General features: G+C 40.0%; 2 protein-coding genes across 2 annotated transcripts; one reads left to right on the top strand and one right to left on the bottom strand.

Annotated features, from left to right (window-relative positions):
- Positions 1-597: 597 nt before the first annotated feature.
- zcchc4 (zinc finger, CCHC domain containing 4) lies at positions 598-15377 on the bottom strand. The gene is made up of 13 exons (XM_041778738.1): positions 15190-15377; positions 14715-14833; positions 14548-14630; positions 12434-12706; positions 12023-12103; positions 4018-4090; positions 3791-3941; positions 3606-3706; positions 3354-3475; positions 2968-3043; positions 2826-2877; positions 898-1045; positions 598-786 (listed from the first exon to the last, which is right to left on the bottom strand). The coding sequence occupies exons 1-13, from the start codon at positions 15275-15277 to the stop codon at positions 663-665; spliced, it is 1491 nt and encodes a 496-aa protein (XP_041634672.1). The 5' UTR covers positions 15278-15377; the 3' UTR covers positions 598-662.
- si:dkey-219e21.4 (nuclear factor 7, ovary) lies at positions 5694-12016 on the top strand. Its single transcript, XM_041778739.1, has 7 exons — positions 5694-6229; positions 6668-6894; positions 9487-9582; positions 9685-9924; positions 10013-10032; positions 10118-10248; positions 11308-12016. Exons 2-7 carry the CDS (start codon positions 6676-6678, stop codon positions 11904-11906), a joined length of 1305 nt encoding a protein of 434 aa, XP_041634673.1. The 5' UTR covers positions 5694-6229; positions 6668-6675; the 3' UTR covers positions 11907-12016.
- Positions 15378-18399: the final 3022 nt, after the last annotated feature.

Below are 18399 nucleotides of genomic sequence, written 5' to 3'. Positions count from 1 at the left end.
GTCTGCCTTCATCACTCCATGTGCAAGCACACTGCCTGATGTGTCAGATACAGTAGGTGGTGGTGTCTATCTACATGGTTGTTTGCTAATCTGCCAAGAAGAATTAAGAAGAAGCAACTAACCACTATCTTCACCACTAGTCATTTATTTATGCTCCATGCTGACAATGCAGTCCATTCTCCGACTATGGATGTTTGTTATTGGCGCTGGTTCTTCCACAAGTAAAGTTGTTGACATTCAAATATTATTAGTCCTTTTTTTTTGTCTTCTTGAATTTAATTAATGTATGAATCTGTTATTTGTTCTGCCATTAAAGTGATAGTTCAGTTTCTTCTACTAAAAGCTGTTGAGATACAGAGTTGTAAACTAGACTGTGCAGTGATGGTAGAGCCAATATGTTTAAAGGTGGATGCACAGGTTGCTACATGCTGTCTGGACAATAATACACACATACAAGCTTTAAGAGGTTTTTAGTTATGGGAAAGTACTCACATATTACCTTTCTCCCTGTGTAACACAGCGATAAATGAAGTTGTGTTTTTGGCAGTAATATTGCAGCATAGATCGCTTTTTTAAGAACATCCACAAACACTGAAAACCAGTTATTTTGTATTTAATAAGCATCTTGTTGCTTTGGGTTTCAATGATGCTAAATGTAGAGATCACACAGACAGAGCGGCCATCTTCTTTGCTCGCCGTGCCGCTCCAGACTTCCTCTTCCCTTTCCGTTTGAAGGCGGGACGGTTAGAGATGTTTTTTGCTCCACCTTTGGCTTTAAAACGTTGACTAAAGAATAGTGGAGAAGAAAATGTTACAACATGTAAACTATTTCACCTTTCTGTCTTTTTAAATAAGTGAAAAGATTAAACCTGTGCTGGTGATTATATCTGAGCTCACCTTTTGTTCCTGTGCTGGTCTTTGACCGGACAAGCTTTTCGTTTGTGCTCCAGGCTTCCACAGTTAAAGCAGCCCTGCTTTCCTTCACCGCGCCCACATGGGTGATCAGGGAGAGCACAGTGGCCACAAGACTGACAGTGTCTCCATGCTTAGAGGGGAAATAATCATCGAATAATACAGATTAACTGCTGTATTTCACATTTGTGCTGCTAGTTGCTTTGGATATGTTTACTACTTACATTTCATTCAGAAAGTATTCAGATCCCCTTCACTTTTTGTCAGTTTTGTTATGTTGCAGCCTGATGCTACAGTAAAAAAAATAAACATTTTTTTTTCTCACTGAAGGTTCCCAAGAGCACAGTGGCCTCCAGAATTCTCTAATGGAAGAAGTTTGGCACTACTAGGACTCTTCCAATAGCTGGTCACGCAGTCAAATTGAGCAACTGAGGGAGAAGGGCCTTAGTTAGAGAGGTGACCAAGACCATCCCAACAGTGAAGCATGGTAGTGGCAGCATCATGCTGTGGGGCAGCAGGGACTTGTACACTTGTAAGGGTTGAGGGAAAGCTGAATGGAGCAAAGTACAGATATATCCTCTATAAAAATCTGACACTTAGGACCTCAGACGGGGCTGAAGGTTCACCTTCCAGCACGACAGTGACCTTAAGCACACAGCCAAGACACCAAGGAGTGGCTTAGAGACAACTCTGTGAATGTCTTAGTGTGGCCCATCCAGAGCCCTGACTTGAACCCTGTAGAACATCTCTGGAGACCTGAAAACGGTTGTCCACCAACGATCCCCATCCAACCTGACTGAGCTTGAGAGGATTCACAGACAAGAACAGAAGAAAATCCCCCAATCCAGGTGTGCAAAGCTTGCTGTGTCATATTCAATGAGACTCGAGGCTGTGATTGCTGTCAAATAAGCTTCTATGAAGTTCTGAGTAAAGAGTCTGAGTGCTTATGCTAATGTGATATTTCAGTTTTTATTTTTGATAAACTTACAAACATTTCCAAAATGTTGTTTGGGGTACTGAGTGTAGACTGATGAGATACATCCATCCATTTTCTTCTACTCATCCGAGGCTGGGTTAGAGTTAGGTCAACGTGCCAGCAAGCTAAGCAAGTCCACCCAAACATCTCTCTCCCCAGCAATATTTTCCAGCTCTTCCTGGTGGATTCTGAGGCGTTTCCAAGTCAGATAAGATAATAATCCCTTCAGCAAGTCCTGGGTCTACACTGGAGTCTGCTCTCAGTTGGACCTCCACAGAGAGGTGACCCTCAGGCATCTTCGTCTGATGCTCCAACCACCTCAGCTGGCTCCTCTCAAGGCGAGCCCCCTCCGGATGTCCAAGCCCCTCACCCTTCCAAGGCTGAGCCCAGACACCCTCCTGAGGAATCTCATTTAGACCGCTTGAACCCACAATTTCCTTCTTTAGGTCATTACCAAGAGCTAATGACCATAGGTGAGGGCTGGAACAAAGATTGACCAGGAAACTCTAGAGCTTTACCTTCCGGCTCAGCTCCCCCTCACCATGAAAATACAACGGTACAACGTCTGCAATACTGCCAATGTTGCACCAATCCACTGGTCAATCTCGAGGTCCATTCTACCCTCACTCATAAACAAGACTCGGACAATCTTGAATTCAACACTTGAACTCCTTCACTTGCGGAAAAGACGCCCTCCCCAGATTAGTATGAGAAAAAAAGAATATTTTCCACTGTAGCATGAGGCTGAATCATAACAAAATAAAAAATCTGAAGGGGTCTGAACACTTTCTGCTACTGTAAAATACCATATCATTCAGCCCTAGGGGGAACCCACAGATTCTCACTTGTGGCTGAATTGTTATAAGGAGCTTTGAATCAAAACAGCATGGCACAGCATACATTAGTACTTGGTGTTAACATTTATATCTTTACTTACATGGTTTCACACATTTCTCACACACAGAGCAGTGCTTCCATTCCCGGCCGTCCTACAAACACAGACAAAAGATAGAAGTTGTCACATCTATCTTTGTCACAGTAGCTAACATAAAAAAGTTTGTATAGTTGTGTTTTCATACCTTTGATGGGCAGATGTTGCATTTAGCACAGTGTTTGTTGAGAGACCAGATGAATCTCTGACACACAGAGCAAAATCTAACAGGAGAGTAAAAAGGATCCTTTTAAAACCCCAAAAACATTTTTTACGTCTGATTCTTTCTGGGAAAAGTTCCTCTGATGGAGTACAAACGTATGGTTGTCATTTGAAAACAAGGAATGAACAAGAGGTGCAATGATCTATGACCTCCAAATCTAAGAATTTTATCTTTGAGTCAAAGTAGACTTTAATACAAAGTTTGAAGAAAACCCTTCAAAGTGTTGAGATATCACGCTGACAAGAAAACATAATGCCTCTGAATGGGAAAAAGTCCAATTGAAACAAGCTGTGTTTCAAGTATTTGTGTACCTGTAGCCCTCATCTTTGGGCAGGATGACGTCTTTAGGTGAAATATTAGTGAACAGTCTGACAGGAGACTGTTTCCTACCAGTCTTCCCATGTTTGTACAGAGGATGGTTGTCATAATCCACCTGGTTCAAACAAAATAATTATTTATTATAATATCTATAACCCAAAAATAAAAAAGGGTAATAAGGAAAGGATGCAGCCTCAAAAAGACGCAGCTCGTTGTTAATTTAAAGCCACTATGTAGAAAAATACCTGATAGTCGAGCATAGTGAGGGAGGGGAGACACTCCAGGATGCGAGGCTCAAAGAAATAGGGGAAGATCCACATCATGGGCATGTCAGTGTTACTGCAGTCTGCAAACACAAACACGTGGATGTTATCTTTAAAATAAAAATAAAGATTAGAGAGCTGAAAAAGAAGAGTATGGTGACACCTACCTTGACTCTGCCGCTTCCTCCACGTCTGTGAGATCAGAGAGAAACTTCTGGCTAAAGGTTTCACCAAACCACCAAACGGAGGGTCAGCCACCATCACCACCTTCTCCCCGTCACTCTCTGAGAGGAAGGTCTGCAGGACGGAGCTGGAGGCCTCAGAGGAGAAGGAAATCTTCACTATACTGAACAGTATCTAGACTTTAATACACTACAGTGGTTTAGATTTTTACCTCTCCGTCAAAGAAGTGATGGTTGAACATGTTGTAGTGACAGAACTCGTCCTTGTTGTAGAACTGAGCATATCTGGAAAACAAAAATCACGAGGTTATCAGAAACACGTTATTGAAAACCTGGGGATTTGTGGTCCAAAAGAGGAGGAATGTTGTCCCATTCTTGTCTGATGTAGGATTCTAGCTGCTCAACAGTCCCGAGACTTCTTTGCTGGATTTTTCCTTTTCTGATGCGCTAAATGTTTTCTACTGATGAAAGCTCTGCACTGCATGCAGACCAGTTTAGCGCAAGGACTCTTCTATTGTGAAGCCATGCTGTCTGTAGTTTAGAATCGTCTGGCTGAAATAGTCAAGGCCTTCCCTGGAGACACGTTGTCTAGGTGGGAGCACATGTTGCTTTAAAACCTCTATCTACTTTACAGATGTATAAGCTGCCCAAACCATAGGCACTAATGCAACCCTCTACCAACAGAGAAGCAGGTTTTTGAACTGAAAACAAGCTGGATGGTCCCTCTCCTCTTGAGTCCACAGGACATGATGTAAGTGGTTTCCAAAAAAATTTCAGATTTTGATTGATGTGACCACAGAACAGTTTTCCATTTTACTGTAGTCCATTTTAAATGGCCTGGGGTGTTTCTTGAACCTGTCCACATGTGGTTTCTTCTTCATATGATCCAGCTTTAACTGTTAGTTGTGGATAGCACAGCAAACTGTGTTGACAGAAAATGATTCCTGGAAGTGTTCCTCAGCCCATGCAGTGATTTCCAGTACAGAATCATGCCTGTATTTAATGCAGTGACATCTGAGGTCTTAGTATACTCTTGTGGGGCCTGGATGTTGACTCCTGGTCAGAGGCGCTGACTACACTCCTTTGTGACAACTTCTCTTTGGTGCATTTTTTGGGTATCATTGGCAAGACCATGTATTTAATGCCGACATGCTCAGGAAAGCAGGGATGGGGAGGGTCAGCTGCTGAATACAGAAATGGCAGTTGGGCTTTCCTGTGCATGATCAGGCTTACCACAAATTGGGTGCCCTGGACCGATGGGTGTGTTGTAGACGAGTCAGCTTGGAGGATACCTGGCACAGGCCTGGACGACAGCTATCAGGGGGCCAGAGCAGTACAGGACCAAGGTTGAAGTGCTGACATACCTGACCTGACCTGCGGTCTGATGGCCCAAAGATCACAAGCATCCAATACTGACCATCGGCTTGTATCTTGCTCACAGAGATTTCTCTGGATTCTCTGAATCTTTTGACAGTATAACAGACTAAAGATGATCAAATAATTTAAGTCATTTTTTTTTATTTCTGAAATTGTTCCACAATTTCAGGTGCATTTTTTCCCATATTGGGGGAGGGACTCTGCCTCTCTAAAATGTTCCTTTTATACCCAGTCATGTAACTGACCTGCTGCAAATTAACCTAATTAGTTGCAAAATACTCCCTACTGGTTTTTCAATTAGCACCACTTACTTTTCCAGCCTTTTGTTGCTCTGTCCCTACGTTTTTGAGATGTGTTGCTGCCATCAAATTCACAATGAGCTCATACATTCAATGAAATGGTAAAATGTCTCAGTTTCATCTAATATGTTGTTTTTGTTCTTTTGTGAAAACAACATGGGTTAATGAGATCTGAAAATCATTGCTTTCTGTTTTTTTTTTTTTATATTTTACACAAAGTCCCTACTTTTTTGGAATCAAGGTTGTAAATGGCCATCCCGTCCTTTAAGCACCTCATGCCAACCCTTTTGGATGGTTGCATTTGCTCTGAAAGATTACATTACACTCTTAGTAATTCACAGAGTTGGTGCAGCCTTAAAAAATGCAAACAGGGCACTTTTGAAGAAGTCAGAGGCCTCGAGAAATAAAAAAACAGGTCTAGGTTACAAAATAACGTAATTACCCTTTAAAAACTGAGCATTCAGATGACTGTCAAAGGAAACAAACTGAAACAAATTGTTTTTCCTGCTTTAAAACTGGAGGCTGAAAAAATAAGAGCAAGTCTGAACCAATCTACTGTACACACACACCTAACACACACTAGGCAAACACCTGGCTGATTCAGAGGTGTGTGTTTCCAGGTAACGATAAGCCATATTTCTCTAAGTGTGTGTGCAGGCTGGAGCTTGTAAGACATAAACACACCCTCAAAGGTGCACATTCTTCACAGAAACACTGAGACGAGAGACGCTGCACAGAAAGAACTCTGGTAAGAACTACTAAAGCATGATTTGATTGTGCTCTTATGTACTATTTAAATGTTCATATTTATCATAGCTGCTTGTTTAAAGTTAGTCTTTATTGAGTTTTAAGGTGGAGTCCTTTCTAAACAAGGAATCACACTGCACAAAAACGACTCATTTTGCAGATGTTTTTATAAAAAAAAACAAAACAGATTTGATACTTAACATTCACTAAGTTGTTACTGTTTGCAGTTGTTTTGTTTTCAGTTAATCTGCAAAACGAATACACTGCAAAAAGTGTGCATGAGTTCACAAAGGCATGCTCTCAGAGCGTTCCCTTGAACCTGAAGAACTGGTTTCTCTGCAGCCTGAATGAAAACACAGGAAACTTTCTGGATCACTAACACAAAAAAGTGAAAATGATCTGCACTGGAGGTTTTAGTATGTGTCTGTTTTTGCTACAGTTTCAAAAATGGCAGAAAAGGAGGGATTATCTGCTGATGATGGACAGTCTGCGGGGGCTCCCTCAGAACAGAGCGGTCTGGTTGCGACCTCTGCAGACTCACACAGTGTACTGCAGGATGGATTCAGCTACACTCCTCTGGACTCAAACAGTGACAGAAACATCCAGCCTTTTCCTCGTTCTCCTAAACTGAAGAAGAAGCTGGCAAACGCTACACCTCCGACTCAGGTAAACACCAGGAATGACTGATAATGGGATATTTGGGGGGGGGGGGGGGTCAAGGATGCTGCAAAAGATAGTGTGTATTTTTTCCCCTCCCCTTATTTTTGCTTTCTAGCATTATACATTGTTTTAACAGAGATGACCAAAAACTGTAAAGGGAGTGACAATACAACAGGGATTAAAGAACAAAAAAATAAACACAAGGAAGAATTAACGTTACCATTGAAAGCACAGCTATAGCTTATGTAGTGAGTTTTTCCATGCTAAATGCCACAACACATCTGGTTCTGCTGGATGCATAGTCAGATGTCTATTAACACCTCTATGTTATCAAAAAGTATGAGTATTGGCAGAAATGTTAATATTTCTGCAGAAACTGGCTGTTCATGTTGTCAGAATTACAGTTTATTTGAAGATGACATTACTTTAAAGTGAAGAACTTCAGATGAGGGGCAGGGGTCATTTCTGCACAGAGAAGCACAATCAAAAAAGTCAACTTTTGTTCTATTTACAACTGTGCCAATTACTGTAAAATAACTGTTAAATAAAAAGCTACTTTGGGTCCTGAAATTAGTGACCAGTTTTGCCAAAAACATTCAAAAAGTTCACAAAGAAATGGAAATGTATAATCTGGAGTGGCACAGATGTCCTGTGTTTAATCCAGCACTCCAGTTTGGTTTAGTACAGTTTGGCATGGTAAACCCCAAACATGCTCATGTTTCCACAGCTGTTGCCCATCCAGCCTTGCTGGTTTGCGATGGGAAATCCATCTCTTTTTTTTTTTTTTTTTTTTTTAGAGATCTGGATCATGTGGTTCAACTCAGTAATAAGAGCTGGTGTTCTGGCTCCCAAACAGAGCTTCATCTGGTCCCAGTTTGGACTACACAGTATAACAACAAACTTGGAAAAAAGCAAACTGGCGTTTAAAGAGCAGCCAGTTCCTGAAGACCTGGCTCATAAAGCCAGCTCGTTCTTGAGTGGCATATCACTACTCAGTTGCTCACCCCACAAGTAGGGATGCGTGTGGTTAAATGGTTACATCTGTTTATCAAATTAGCTGGCACGAGATTTACGAGTTCATTAGAACAGTTATCTATCAGTTCTTCATAAACAAGGCTTGAAATCCCAGTCTAATGCTCTTTTAAACGATAATGAACCTCCTGCCGCTACAGGCCGCGGTAGCTTCAGTTAATGGCTGCTGCCTTCCTGCCGAAGCTTTCTCCCGGCACTTCACCATATGCAAATATAAGAAGCTTAGCAGTTAGCGTGTAGGAGGAACAGAGGTGAATGAAAGTTTTTTAAGGGATATTTCAGTATTTTTGTAGTTGGTCGTATGAGGTACCAAGCAGTAGAAGTTGCATTAGCCTACAGTGATTTCAGTGAGCATTGCTCCTTTAAGAAGGACTGGATGTACTGGCCAGGAAGTAAGGCTATAAAGCCTAACAGATGGGTACAGTTTCTCCCCGGACCAACAAAAATACTGAAATATCTCTTTAAGTAATAAATGGAATTCAAGTGGTATGGTAGGTGTCTGAAGTGAAAAGAGGCCATATATCAAAGCATGAGGAACAAAGGCTGGTGGAGCTAACTGCTAATGTTAGCCATGCTGTGCAGAGTAAATCAGGCTCCTATCACACCAGCTTACACAATGACCCTGTGATGAATTTGACAATTTTCTAAGTATTGTCTTCTCTTTAGACTAGTTGGTTAAATACAGCTTAAATTATCATTTGCCATAATAAGGCTCATTTGTTTTAAAGTATATCAGTTTAAATTAAAAGCATGTTTATGAAAAAACAAGGGAGAATAGCTGTTAAAGGGCTCAGCTAGCCTCTTAGCTCAGTGCTAGACTCTCGTCTCTCTTCACCTGTCTAGACGTGTAATAGGAGGTCTGCAGGACAAAGTCATCAGTGATATTGATCACCTCAATGCCGGGTAAATCAGAATAACTTCTGGAGAAAAATACACTTTTTTGTGAAGTGTAGGGATTGTACCCAACACATGTAAGAATTTTCTGATATCGGCAGTGTGCAGGTCCAACTAAAGCTTTAATGGACTAACTTTCCTGCATTTCCATTCATTTCTAACTGGTCTCCTTCAATGCCTGCACCCCAGTAATTTACAACATTAATCAGAAAAACCTGTTTCTTTAAATATAATACATAATGCAGACAGAATAGATATTCCAGTCTCTTTATCAGATATCCACCAGACCTACCTCTTTACTCTGATTCTGTTTTTAAAAAGGATGCAAACTGTTTTTTAATGACTCTTCATACCAAAAGTAAAGAAGTTTTAAAACAAACCACGTCTATTTCATAAGAGTCTGTATGAAAATAGTGGACGCATTAATTGCAAGATAACTTCTGCATATTGTGCTAATATGTTGGCAATGTTTCACTGAAAAGTTGAAAACAAGACTCTCTTGTAGTTGCATACCTAGAGAATCTCTATTTTTATTGCCTTGGTATCAAAACAGGCATCGATACTGCTTAACTGCAGTACTGCTAGTATCATACTGCCGTGTAATAACAACCTCTGCTGAAAATACTCTTCACATTCTTGTATTCATCTGTAATTATGTTGTAAACTTTGCAGGAGCAGCTGAGCAGACGTTTGGAGGAACTGCAGGGAGAAAGATCAAAAACTGAGGCTCACATTGAGTCTCTGAAGAAACGCAGGGCAGACCTCGCTGTGAGTACCAGACCAGAGACTCTTAGTTTATTACTTTTTCCACTACCAGATCATTAAAAGTGTAAATAGACTATAGCTTTAATACTCTGTTGCCTACTGCAGAGAAGCACGGAGGTAATGAAGCAGCAGGTTCGAGACCACTTTGAGAGCATGCGGTCCGTCCTGAAGCAGGACGAGCAGGCGGTCCTTGACTCTCTGGAGATGGACCTGAGACAGACCAGGACCAGACTGGACCAGGTCCTGAAGAACTGGAAACACCACCAGGACCAGGTCTCCAAGGGCATCAGCAGTACACAGAGAGCGCTGAACGAGTGCGGCAGGATGGTAGACAACGAGGAAAAGGTAGACTAAAGAGCTGCTCAATAAGACAGTTTAAAAATACTCTATCCTTTTGTTTTAATCAGTGTCTGTGTTTGTATCTCTCCTGCAGGCTCTCAGTGAAACTTTGAGGTAAATCTCTGCACTGTACCATGAAAAGGTTTCATCTCCACAGCAGACCTCTGCCTCACTATTCTCTCTGTGATCCCTGTCTCAGCTCGAAGAAGCAGGACGCCTCAGAGAAGCAGATCCGACTGAATGATAAGAGATTTGAAAAGCTCCTGAAGACATTATCGTCCATCTCCAAACAGCTGAGAGCTCAGCTGCAGAGGAAGACCCTACTGTTAGGTACAGAAGCCATTATTAATACTTTATAGTACTTTTAAACCAACTAAATACAGTAAGGTAACTGATTAGGTGCTAAAAGATCGAGACTGGTGCTTCAAGCAATCAAAACAAGTGCCACAGTCATTGATATGATAATTTCAGAGATGGATCTAAAGGAATCCCTGTCTAGATTTTACATACTAAATAAACAAACCTTTTGGTACTGTTTAGTTTTTGTGAACCAAAAACCCTTCTTCAGAAACTCTGGACATCATTATAGACACCCGTATCAGTCAGTAAGCTTTTTTGGAGGTCTTTTTGCCTTTAATTTTAAAGAACAGTTGAAAAAAAAGAGAGGAAACACAGGAAGCAGTCAGTCTGAACAACTTTGAAACAAATCCAATTGTGATTATTTTGACTCTTACTGCAAATGCAATATGAACTACTGCACTGAAAGGAATTTCAATTTTAATATCATTACCATTTTGCTTAAAAAACACACAAAAACAAGCAGAGTTGATTTTTTTGTTCACTATTCCAAAAAAGGCACTTGAATGTTTGCAAGATGAGTAGAGCATTACATCTCTGTTGCAAAAAAACATGTATCCAAAGAAATATTACACCTTCTAAACTTAGAAAATTGCAGGTGGCAAGTTTACTGACTAATTGCTCAGTTTTATGGAGAGGGAGCTGGGAAAAACATGCACCAAGTTCTAAAGTATTAAGGGTTGACGTATATAGTTTTTTTCAGGACCGATATTAATACCAATTATTAGACTGATATGTAATCAAATTAGTAAATGTGGCAAAAAAAAAAACTGCATGTTAAAAATAACAAATTTAGCACTAGCTCTGTCAGCATGAGAAACAGCACAGCGCAACACAGTAGAAGCAGGAAACAGGAAGTGATGCCATGCATGCCCTGTGTCAGTGCCACCCAGACCTAAGTGTAAATAGTAACAAACTTTATTTATATAATGTCCTTCATTTAGCAGTCTCTAATGAGCTTAAAGCTGCACTGTTGCACAATCAAAGCTAAAATGGCATCAACTTATCCACAGATTGTCTATTTCTCTGCAGATTCATCTCCCATGGTCATTGACAGGCAGACCTGCCACAGCGAGATCACGGTGACCTCTGATGGCTGCGGCTTGTCTTTCTCAGGCTCCATCAATTCCACATCAGATCGCCCTCTCCAGTTTGATAAGGTGTGCTGTGCTCTCGGGGGCTCTCCTCTTCCGGCCCCTCAGAGTTACTGGGAGGTTGATGTCCGCTGCAGCTCTGCATGGGCTGTGGGCGTGGCCTACGCAAGCCTAGCGAGAAAGGGGCGGGACAAGGGTGCCAAGCTGGGCCGGAACAGGAACTCGTGGTGCGTGGAGCTCCGTAACAGCCACCTGTCTGCGTGGCACAATGACCGACATGTGGCGTGCCAGGGCGTTGGGCAGCCGTTGCTGGGTAAAGTGGGAGTGTGGGTGAATTACGAGAAAGGCCAGCTGGTGTTCTACGACGCTGACAACATGGTGGTTCTGCAGAGGTTCTCTGCAGCCGTGACGCCCATGTTTGACAGAGCTCATCACCAGTTCACCGAGCCTCTCTACCCCGCTGTACGCTTTCTTAAACCACCAGAGAGCCAGATCTGGCCGAACCACCTGGAGATTTGTCACCTCAACAACCCGTGACAATGAAATGGACTCAGATGGTCCTGCTTACCAGGATCTGTACAATCCTCTCCTCTATTCTATACAACCTCAAAGCGACTTTAACAAGAATGCTACAAGCTGAAATTCAAACTAACCTGAAGTCGATATCCAGCAGCAGACTCTTCATCGTCTCGTGTTTCTGCTCCATATTTCTCAGCTTAATCAGCTCCTGAAGTCTGCAGCAAAAACCAACAATCATTTTTATTAAAACTGAATAAAAAAGATTTCTGACAGTGATTAAAACTCATTCATGAGATTGTTCTTCACCATTTCCCGTCTTTTTCCCCTTGATACACCACTGATGAGCCAAAACATAGATGAAGGGATTTTTCCTGTGATTAATCTCACTGTTAGTAACGTAGAATTTAAATTTAGACAGGTTGAAGAGTGAGAAAACACTACAGTTACTGTCCTATGAGTGTGTTTTCCTACCAGACTAAACAAGATCACAGAGTTTGTGGGTAAACAATGACAGAATGAGGCTAATGTTCAATTTGATGCCTCACCTTGGTGTCCCCACACATAGGATCTTCTTGTACCCCAGGCCAGCCAGCGTGTCCAGCAGGAAGTGAGCGCTGCGGTCGGTGAACAAATACTGGGCGTTACTCTTCTTGTTGTCGAGCGGACGCAGCAACACGCTCGGTCTCCTTAGCTGAGTGGCGGTGATCAACGAGGTTCTGTGAGAAGAGTGAGCAGCGTGCTCTGCAGGCAGGAGCAGAATCTGACAATCGTGACAGAACTTCTTCTCATCCAGGCTGAGGGAGGCGAACTTTCTGAACCTAAGGGGGAAAATAAAGACCATTCAGAGGATGACAGTACATTTAAACCTAAAAGTGTTAGAATAGCTCTGGTTGATTACATCATTTCCCTGCAATTTACCGGCAAACCAGTCCAGGGTGTACCCTGCCTCTCTTCCCATGACAGCTGATATTGGCTCCAGCTCCCCAAAAGGGATAAGAAATGTAGGAAATGGATGCATAGATTACATAAGTCAGGACGGGCAAAAGGGGCTGAGATTGCTGCAACATAAACCTCCTGGGCAAATGAATCTGAGCAAGTATGTCCATTAAAAATTTGTGCCACTGTCAGCCAACTGTTAATTTAATCGTGCTTTCACACCGAGTCTCTTTGGTTTGGTTCAAACAAACTCAGGTTTGTTTGCAGAAATAGTGCTGCTCACTTGTGCTGCTGGGAAAGCTGTTCATCAAACCCTAGTGTGGACCAAACAAATGTACCAAGACTGCTTGAGAAGGTATGTTCTGGTCTGCATTTATTGAGACTTTGTTGCAGTTCATTTGTGGTGAGAGGAAACTTAAGTTCAGGAAGCATTGCGCTTTTTTGGATTAAACCAGCTACCGTAGCCTGAGAGTTATGTGTTAAAAATCAAAGGCAGACCTGAAGAAGCTTCAATTACTATACAATTACACACACAGGTTTCATTTCACCCTTTATCAGACTGCTGTTTGTATGAGAAATATCATAAAGATAATGGTCATAACAGGTCATAAATCCTATTAGGTCTATATTACAATCTTTGGATTTTTCTCGTACACTTACATATTTATTCACATATGCATGAGAGTGCATATTCCTGAAATGTAAGAAATTCCAACCTATTTATTTTCTTATACAAAACAAAGTGCTCTAGACAAATAAATCCAAACAGTACTTGAGACATGAATGAGGACAGCTTAAACTGGCCAAAGGAGAAGGTGACAGCAGGAAAGAGAAGAAGGCAACAGTTGGACTGTTATCTAAAGATGCATAAGAGGAGAAGTAAACAAATTAATTCTTCACTTAACCATTTTAAGAGTATTATTAAAGTAGAACGTTGCATGATACTGATGCAGGCAACACATGACTTAGTGTATCTTAACATGCAATATAACACTGAACTGTATCAAGTATTTCCCTTGATTACCACCTGCTTCATGGGTATGAAAGATAACTTTCTAAGATATAAGATAATGCAGAACACACCTGACAATTTCCTACTGACTTGTAGAAAGCAATTCCATAATGTCTGTTTTAGATTATGGAAAGGTAATTTATAGACACACTTCTGCATCAGCTTTAAAATCCTTACACCCAGTTCATCACTCTGCCATTAGATTTATCACAGGTAACCACTCATCATTGCATCCTGTATGACAAAGTTGGATGGCCTTTGTTAACAGTTCAACATGAGAGACACTATTTATTTATAACACTTTCACTGGAACTCTCTGCCTTCTGCCAAACTCAATCGAGTGATTGGCTAACGCCCAAGGTGCCAAGAGGTGACACTAAAATTAGTAAACCATCCTCCACCTTCTGTGCAGCACACAGCTGAGTGTACAAAGTACACTCAATCTTAACACAACCATCAGCATGGGTGAATTCAAAAGGTAGTGGGTTTGATGCCCAGCTCCCCCACACATGTCGATGTGTCCTTTGAAAAGACACTTAACCTTAATTTAGTCCCACGGCTTCATTGGTGGCTTATATATTGGTATGGCTAAAACTGAAAGGGATTAACTAATACTGATGGCCAGTTCTCCATAGCAACCTGTGCCATCAGTGTGAAAGTGGAGTGAATGGAGTGACAGGGTGCGTATGGGTTGGTGTGAAAAGTTCTTACCTGTTACAGTACTCCTTCTGGGTGAATGGTGGCCTCTTTGACTTATTTTCTGCTTCTCGTGCCAAAAGTCTGGCTTCAGAGACCTTAAAAAGCAAAAGTGCTCAGGTCAACGGGATGTAACCAGCAAATTCATGCCACATGCTCATCATTATAACATGCCTACCAACCTTATCATCTTCCCACTGGAAAAACTTGCAGTCTTTTCTGTCTCTGCAGGCTGAGCAGGCGTAAAATCTACGGCCTTTCTCTCCTCCTTTACTCACTTTTTCAAACAGAAGAGTTGGACCTGGAAAAAAAAAGGGTGACAGTGCACCGGGACAGGTATGTTGGGTTCGTTTGCAAATCAGATCAGACCCAATGATGGATGGCATGTCTTTACAGCATAAAAAGTACGAAAACTCATCTTTAACAACTTTAAAATACAGATGTAATATGAGTTCAGTTATTTCAAGTCACTCCAACCGATATTTTGCTCTATTAATAACTACATAAAACTCAGAATTCCTTACAAAAACTATTCCAATCCATAAAATATCATATTGTTTAAAACACGAAACGTGGCAGGCGTAAAAACCTAAAACAACCACGTTTTGTGGTGATTTCTGACAACGTTTCGTGGTTTTCTGTTAAATATCAACTCACCGTGAGGACAACATGGCGCCTTTTTATCTTCGTCTTGAAGAATAACATCTATTCCGAAAGTTTCATCGTTCTCCTCGCTCATATCCATGTTTTTATCGTTATAAAAATCTTAAATTAACGCATGAATATCTCGCACGAGACTTCTCTGTCAAGCAGAAGCCATGCCGTTTTACTGTCGCGCAGGTTGACGTCACGAGTTTGGTGTCGCAGTAAAAATACGTAGGAAACGAACCAAAACAGAGCACAATCTGTTCGGTATTTATCAGAGGATTATTGTGATTTCTAGGGGTTTATTTTGAACCACACCGGGAATTATCTTGTATTTGACTTAATGGCATTACAATAAATCTTGCTTTGCGGATAAATATGTGTTTTATTACAGAATGATTATTTTTAAATGTCTGTTGGATTTCTAGGCCTATTCAAAGGTTCATAAGAATTAGAGAAAATATTGTTAGTAATGAACCTTTGAACCAAAAATGTCGACAAAAAAATAACTTATAAATCATTCAGAGATGCTGTTATTGCACATGAATGAGAACATTGGTCTTAATAAGAATACATATATGCAATAAACAATAATGTACTATCTATGTGTCTCAAATTGGGGATTTTTTTGTGGAAAATAATGAGAAAAATGTTTTAGCCTCACTCAGATTAAACCTCACATGAATTTCTCATGCAACATATTATTTTAAGAATCTGGAATTTTGTCTCTAAATATGAGATCTTGAATACTGGAGGTTTTTAAATGCTGACCTTCTGGCTTAAAATATTAAATTCCTTAAATGTTTTTAGTATTCATTGTTCTTATTGTTATGTATCTTTCTTGTTTCTTTGTTGATAAAGTTAGTCTACATAAAAAGAAAAATGAAATTACTAAGTTCAGTGAAAATTTAATATTGAAAATTGCAAGGTTAAACTTTACAATAAGGTGACCAAATTGGCATACTTGCTTGGTAACAAATTAATAACTAATTGCTAGTTAACATAGATAGTGAGTCAAATTTTACAGTGTTTTTTTTTTTATGATGATCACCATACTGGGTACTTACTGAATCAAGACTCAATGATTAGTTACTCATTCTGTGTTTCCTATGAGTATTACACTGAGTATTTATTCAGAAGGCAACCTGGTCTATTCATTAATGCCCTTTGTTAATTTGCAGCTATGATTATCCTATCCTTTCATCTGTTTTCCCAAATGCTACTTTAAAAACCACTGACCCAATTAGTCTCATTATTCCACTTTACATAAAGAGGACACAAAGCATATAGGCCTAATAATGTTTATTCCCTGTTTTAATACAAGGCTATTATGATCAAAAAGCTGTACAAACATAACATCACACACATCAAACTGGTTTATCCAAATATTAACATGACCAGTTCTATCACCACCAGTTTCTCACACAATGCAGTTTGTTTACACTAAGCAGGACTGTAGTCCACAATAAGCAGCACGCTGCACATCAGAATGGATGTTCTTTTTTCTAAATACTACATTTCCCTCCTCTGCTGCGCCTGCGCCACCAGCGCAGTGGCGCTGTCAGCCCATAGTGTCAGCTCGAGGATGCAGGAGCAGTCTGCTGGATGCTGAAGCCGAGAGCTGACAAGGTGGCTGCTGTTAACTGACATGAGACAGGAAGAGATGGATGTAGTCCTTCAAAATAAAACAGACATGCTACAATACTGTTGGCACCTGAACGAATTTTCATTTAAAATTCAAGCCTTTTAAAATAATAAAGACAGCAAATTGAAGTTGAATGAACTATAAAGTTGTAAATAGTTCATATTAAAAGGGGCAAGTTAAACCTTAAGATTGCTATTTTAAAGGCAAGATATTTTTTCGGATGTTTACTGCTTTTGCACCAAATGGTATAAATAAAGTTCAACTGATTGGTATTCATTTTATTTCAGTTGGGCCTGTGTATTCATATTCACTTATTAATATTAAAATGCACGTATGGAAGCCCATGTATGCCACTTAAAAATCAAATCATTATTCATTAATCAAAATAATCTTTAAAAAAAATCATAAATCAAAATTCCAAGATAAGAAGACAAAACTATGAAAAACTATAAGATAAAAGTTGAAATTGTGAGATGATAATCTGAATCATAACTATAAGATCAAATTTTGAACTTTATCTCATAATTTACTGATCTCATTATTATGACTTATTATCTCATGAATCCGACTTTTTCCGTCATAATTACGACTTACAAACTCAGAATTTGCACTTCAGTTTTTTTTCAGTGGCATTAATAGGCTTCCATATGTTTAAGGTGTACCTTTGTGGTCTGTTGGTTTGAAGCCTTAAAGTTTGTTAGCATGTGTGGGAAAATAATATAGCTACATGCACAACATGTCAAGTAGTTGTAAAACAGCAAATTCTGTGACAAAGGAGAAGTGTTCTCAAATGTTGATACAAGACTGCAATACCTTCTGAATTTTATTGTTGGACAGGAGAGAGCGATAATGATGTTAGGAAAACATAGACTGCTAATTTAACGTGGTGGAGACATCATTCTGCCAAACATGGTAGAAAATTATGATGCTGGGGAGACTGAAGAAGAGGAATGTTGGACAAAACTTTGTCATTCATGCAAGTTTGGGTCTTAAAACTAAATGAAATTATGCTTTGTTTGACCTGTACCGTGCTGCTGCCAGCTACCGCATTAGCTAGCCTAAATGTCACAGACTGCTAGCTAGCTAACAGGAGCTGGCTAAAGCTACCAAAAACCGTTGATTAGTTTAGTTTACCATAAAGTACTGAAATCTGGCAATAATCAAGTCGTTTTCAAGTATTTCATAAACCCAACAAATGTATTCACTGGCACATTAATTGGTATGTGATTTTAAATAGCAAAGAATATTTCATAAAAGTCAATGTACGCGTTTGTTCATAAGTTGTTTCAAGCTATTTAAGCTACTTTAATTTTCATTATTCTATCCTTTATACATTTTTATTTGTGTTGATTAAAATAGCTCTAAATAAATTGTGTTTTATGAAAACACCAGGGAGTGTATTAATAATTATAATAAATAATCAGACTGAATGTAATTAGCTTTGTTTTATATTTTATTATAACAGAACGTGCTCTCGTATTATCTTGAAAAGAAAATGGTCAACAAAAAGAAAGCCTTCCCTTCCCTTTCCACCTCTTTCATGTATTTTTACCCCCACCATTAAAAAAATCACAAAA

This window comes from Cheilinus undulatus, linkage group 22, assembly GCF_018320785.1.
Source record: "Cheilinus undulatus linkage group 22, ASM1832078v1, whole genome shotgun sequence".
Taxonomy (NCBI): domain Eukaryota; kingdom Metazoa; phylum Chordata; class Actinopteri; order Labriformes; family Labridae; genus Cheilinus; species Cheilinus undulatus.
Note: the sequence above shows the minus strand (reverse complement) of the source record. Positions and strands in the feature narration are given on the sequence as shown.

What these genes read in the sequence shown, in the direction of transcription:
- si:dkey-219e21.4 (XM_041778739.1), top strand. Translation starts at nt 6,676, where the DNA reads ATGGCAGAAAAGGAGGGATTATCTGCTGATGATGGACAGTCTGCGGGG. An exon ending in AACGCAGGGCAGACCTCGCT is followed by an intron (nt 9,583 to 9,684) that starts GTGAGTACCAGA and finishes TGCCTACTGCAG; the next exon opens with AGAAGCACGGAGGTAATGAA. An exon ending in GCTCTCAGTGAAACTTTGAG is followed by an intron (nt 10,033 to 10,117) that starts GTAAATCTCTGC and finishes TCCCTGTCTCAG; the next exon opens with CTCGAAGAAGCAGGACGCCT.
- zcchc4 (XM_041778738.1), bottom strand. Translation starts at nt 15,277, where the DNA reads ATGGATATGAGCGAGGAGAACGATGAAACTTTCGGAATAGATGTTATT. An exon ending in TCACTATGCTCGACTATCAG is followed by an intron (nt 3,476 to 3,605) that starts GTATTTTTCTAC and finishes TGTTTGAACCAG; the next exon opens with GTGGATTATGACAACCATCC. An exon ending in GCAACATCTGCCCATCAAAG is followed by an intron (nt 2,878 to 2,967) that starts GTATGAAAACAC and finishes CTGTGTTTGTAG; the next exon opens with GACGGCCGGGAATGGAAGCA.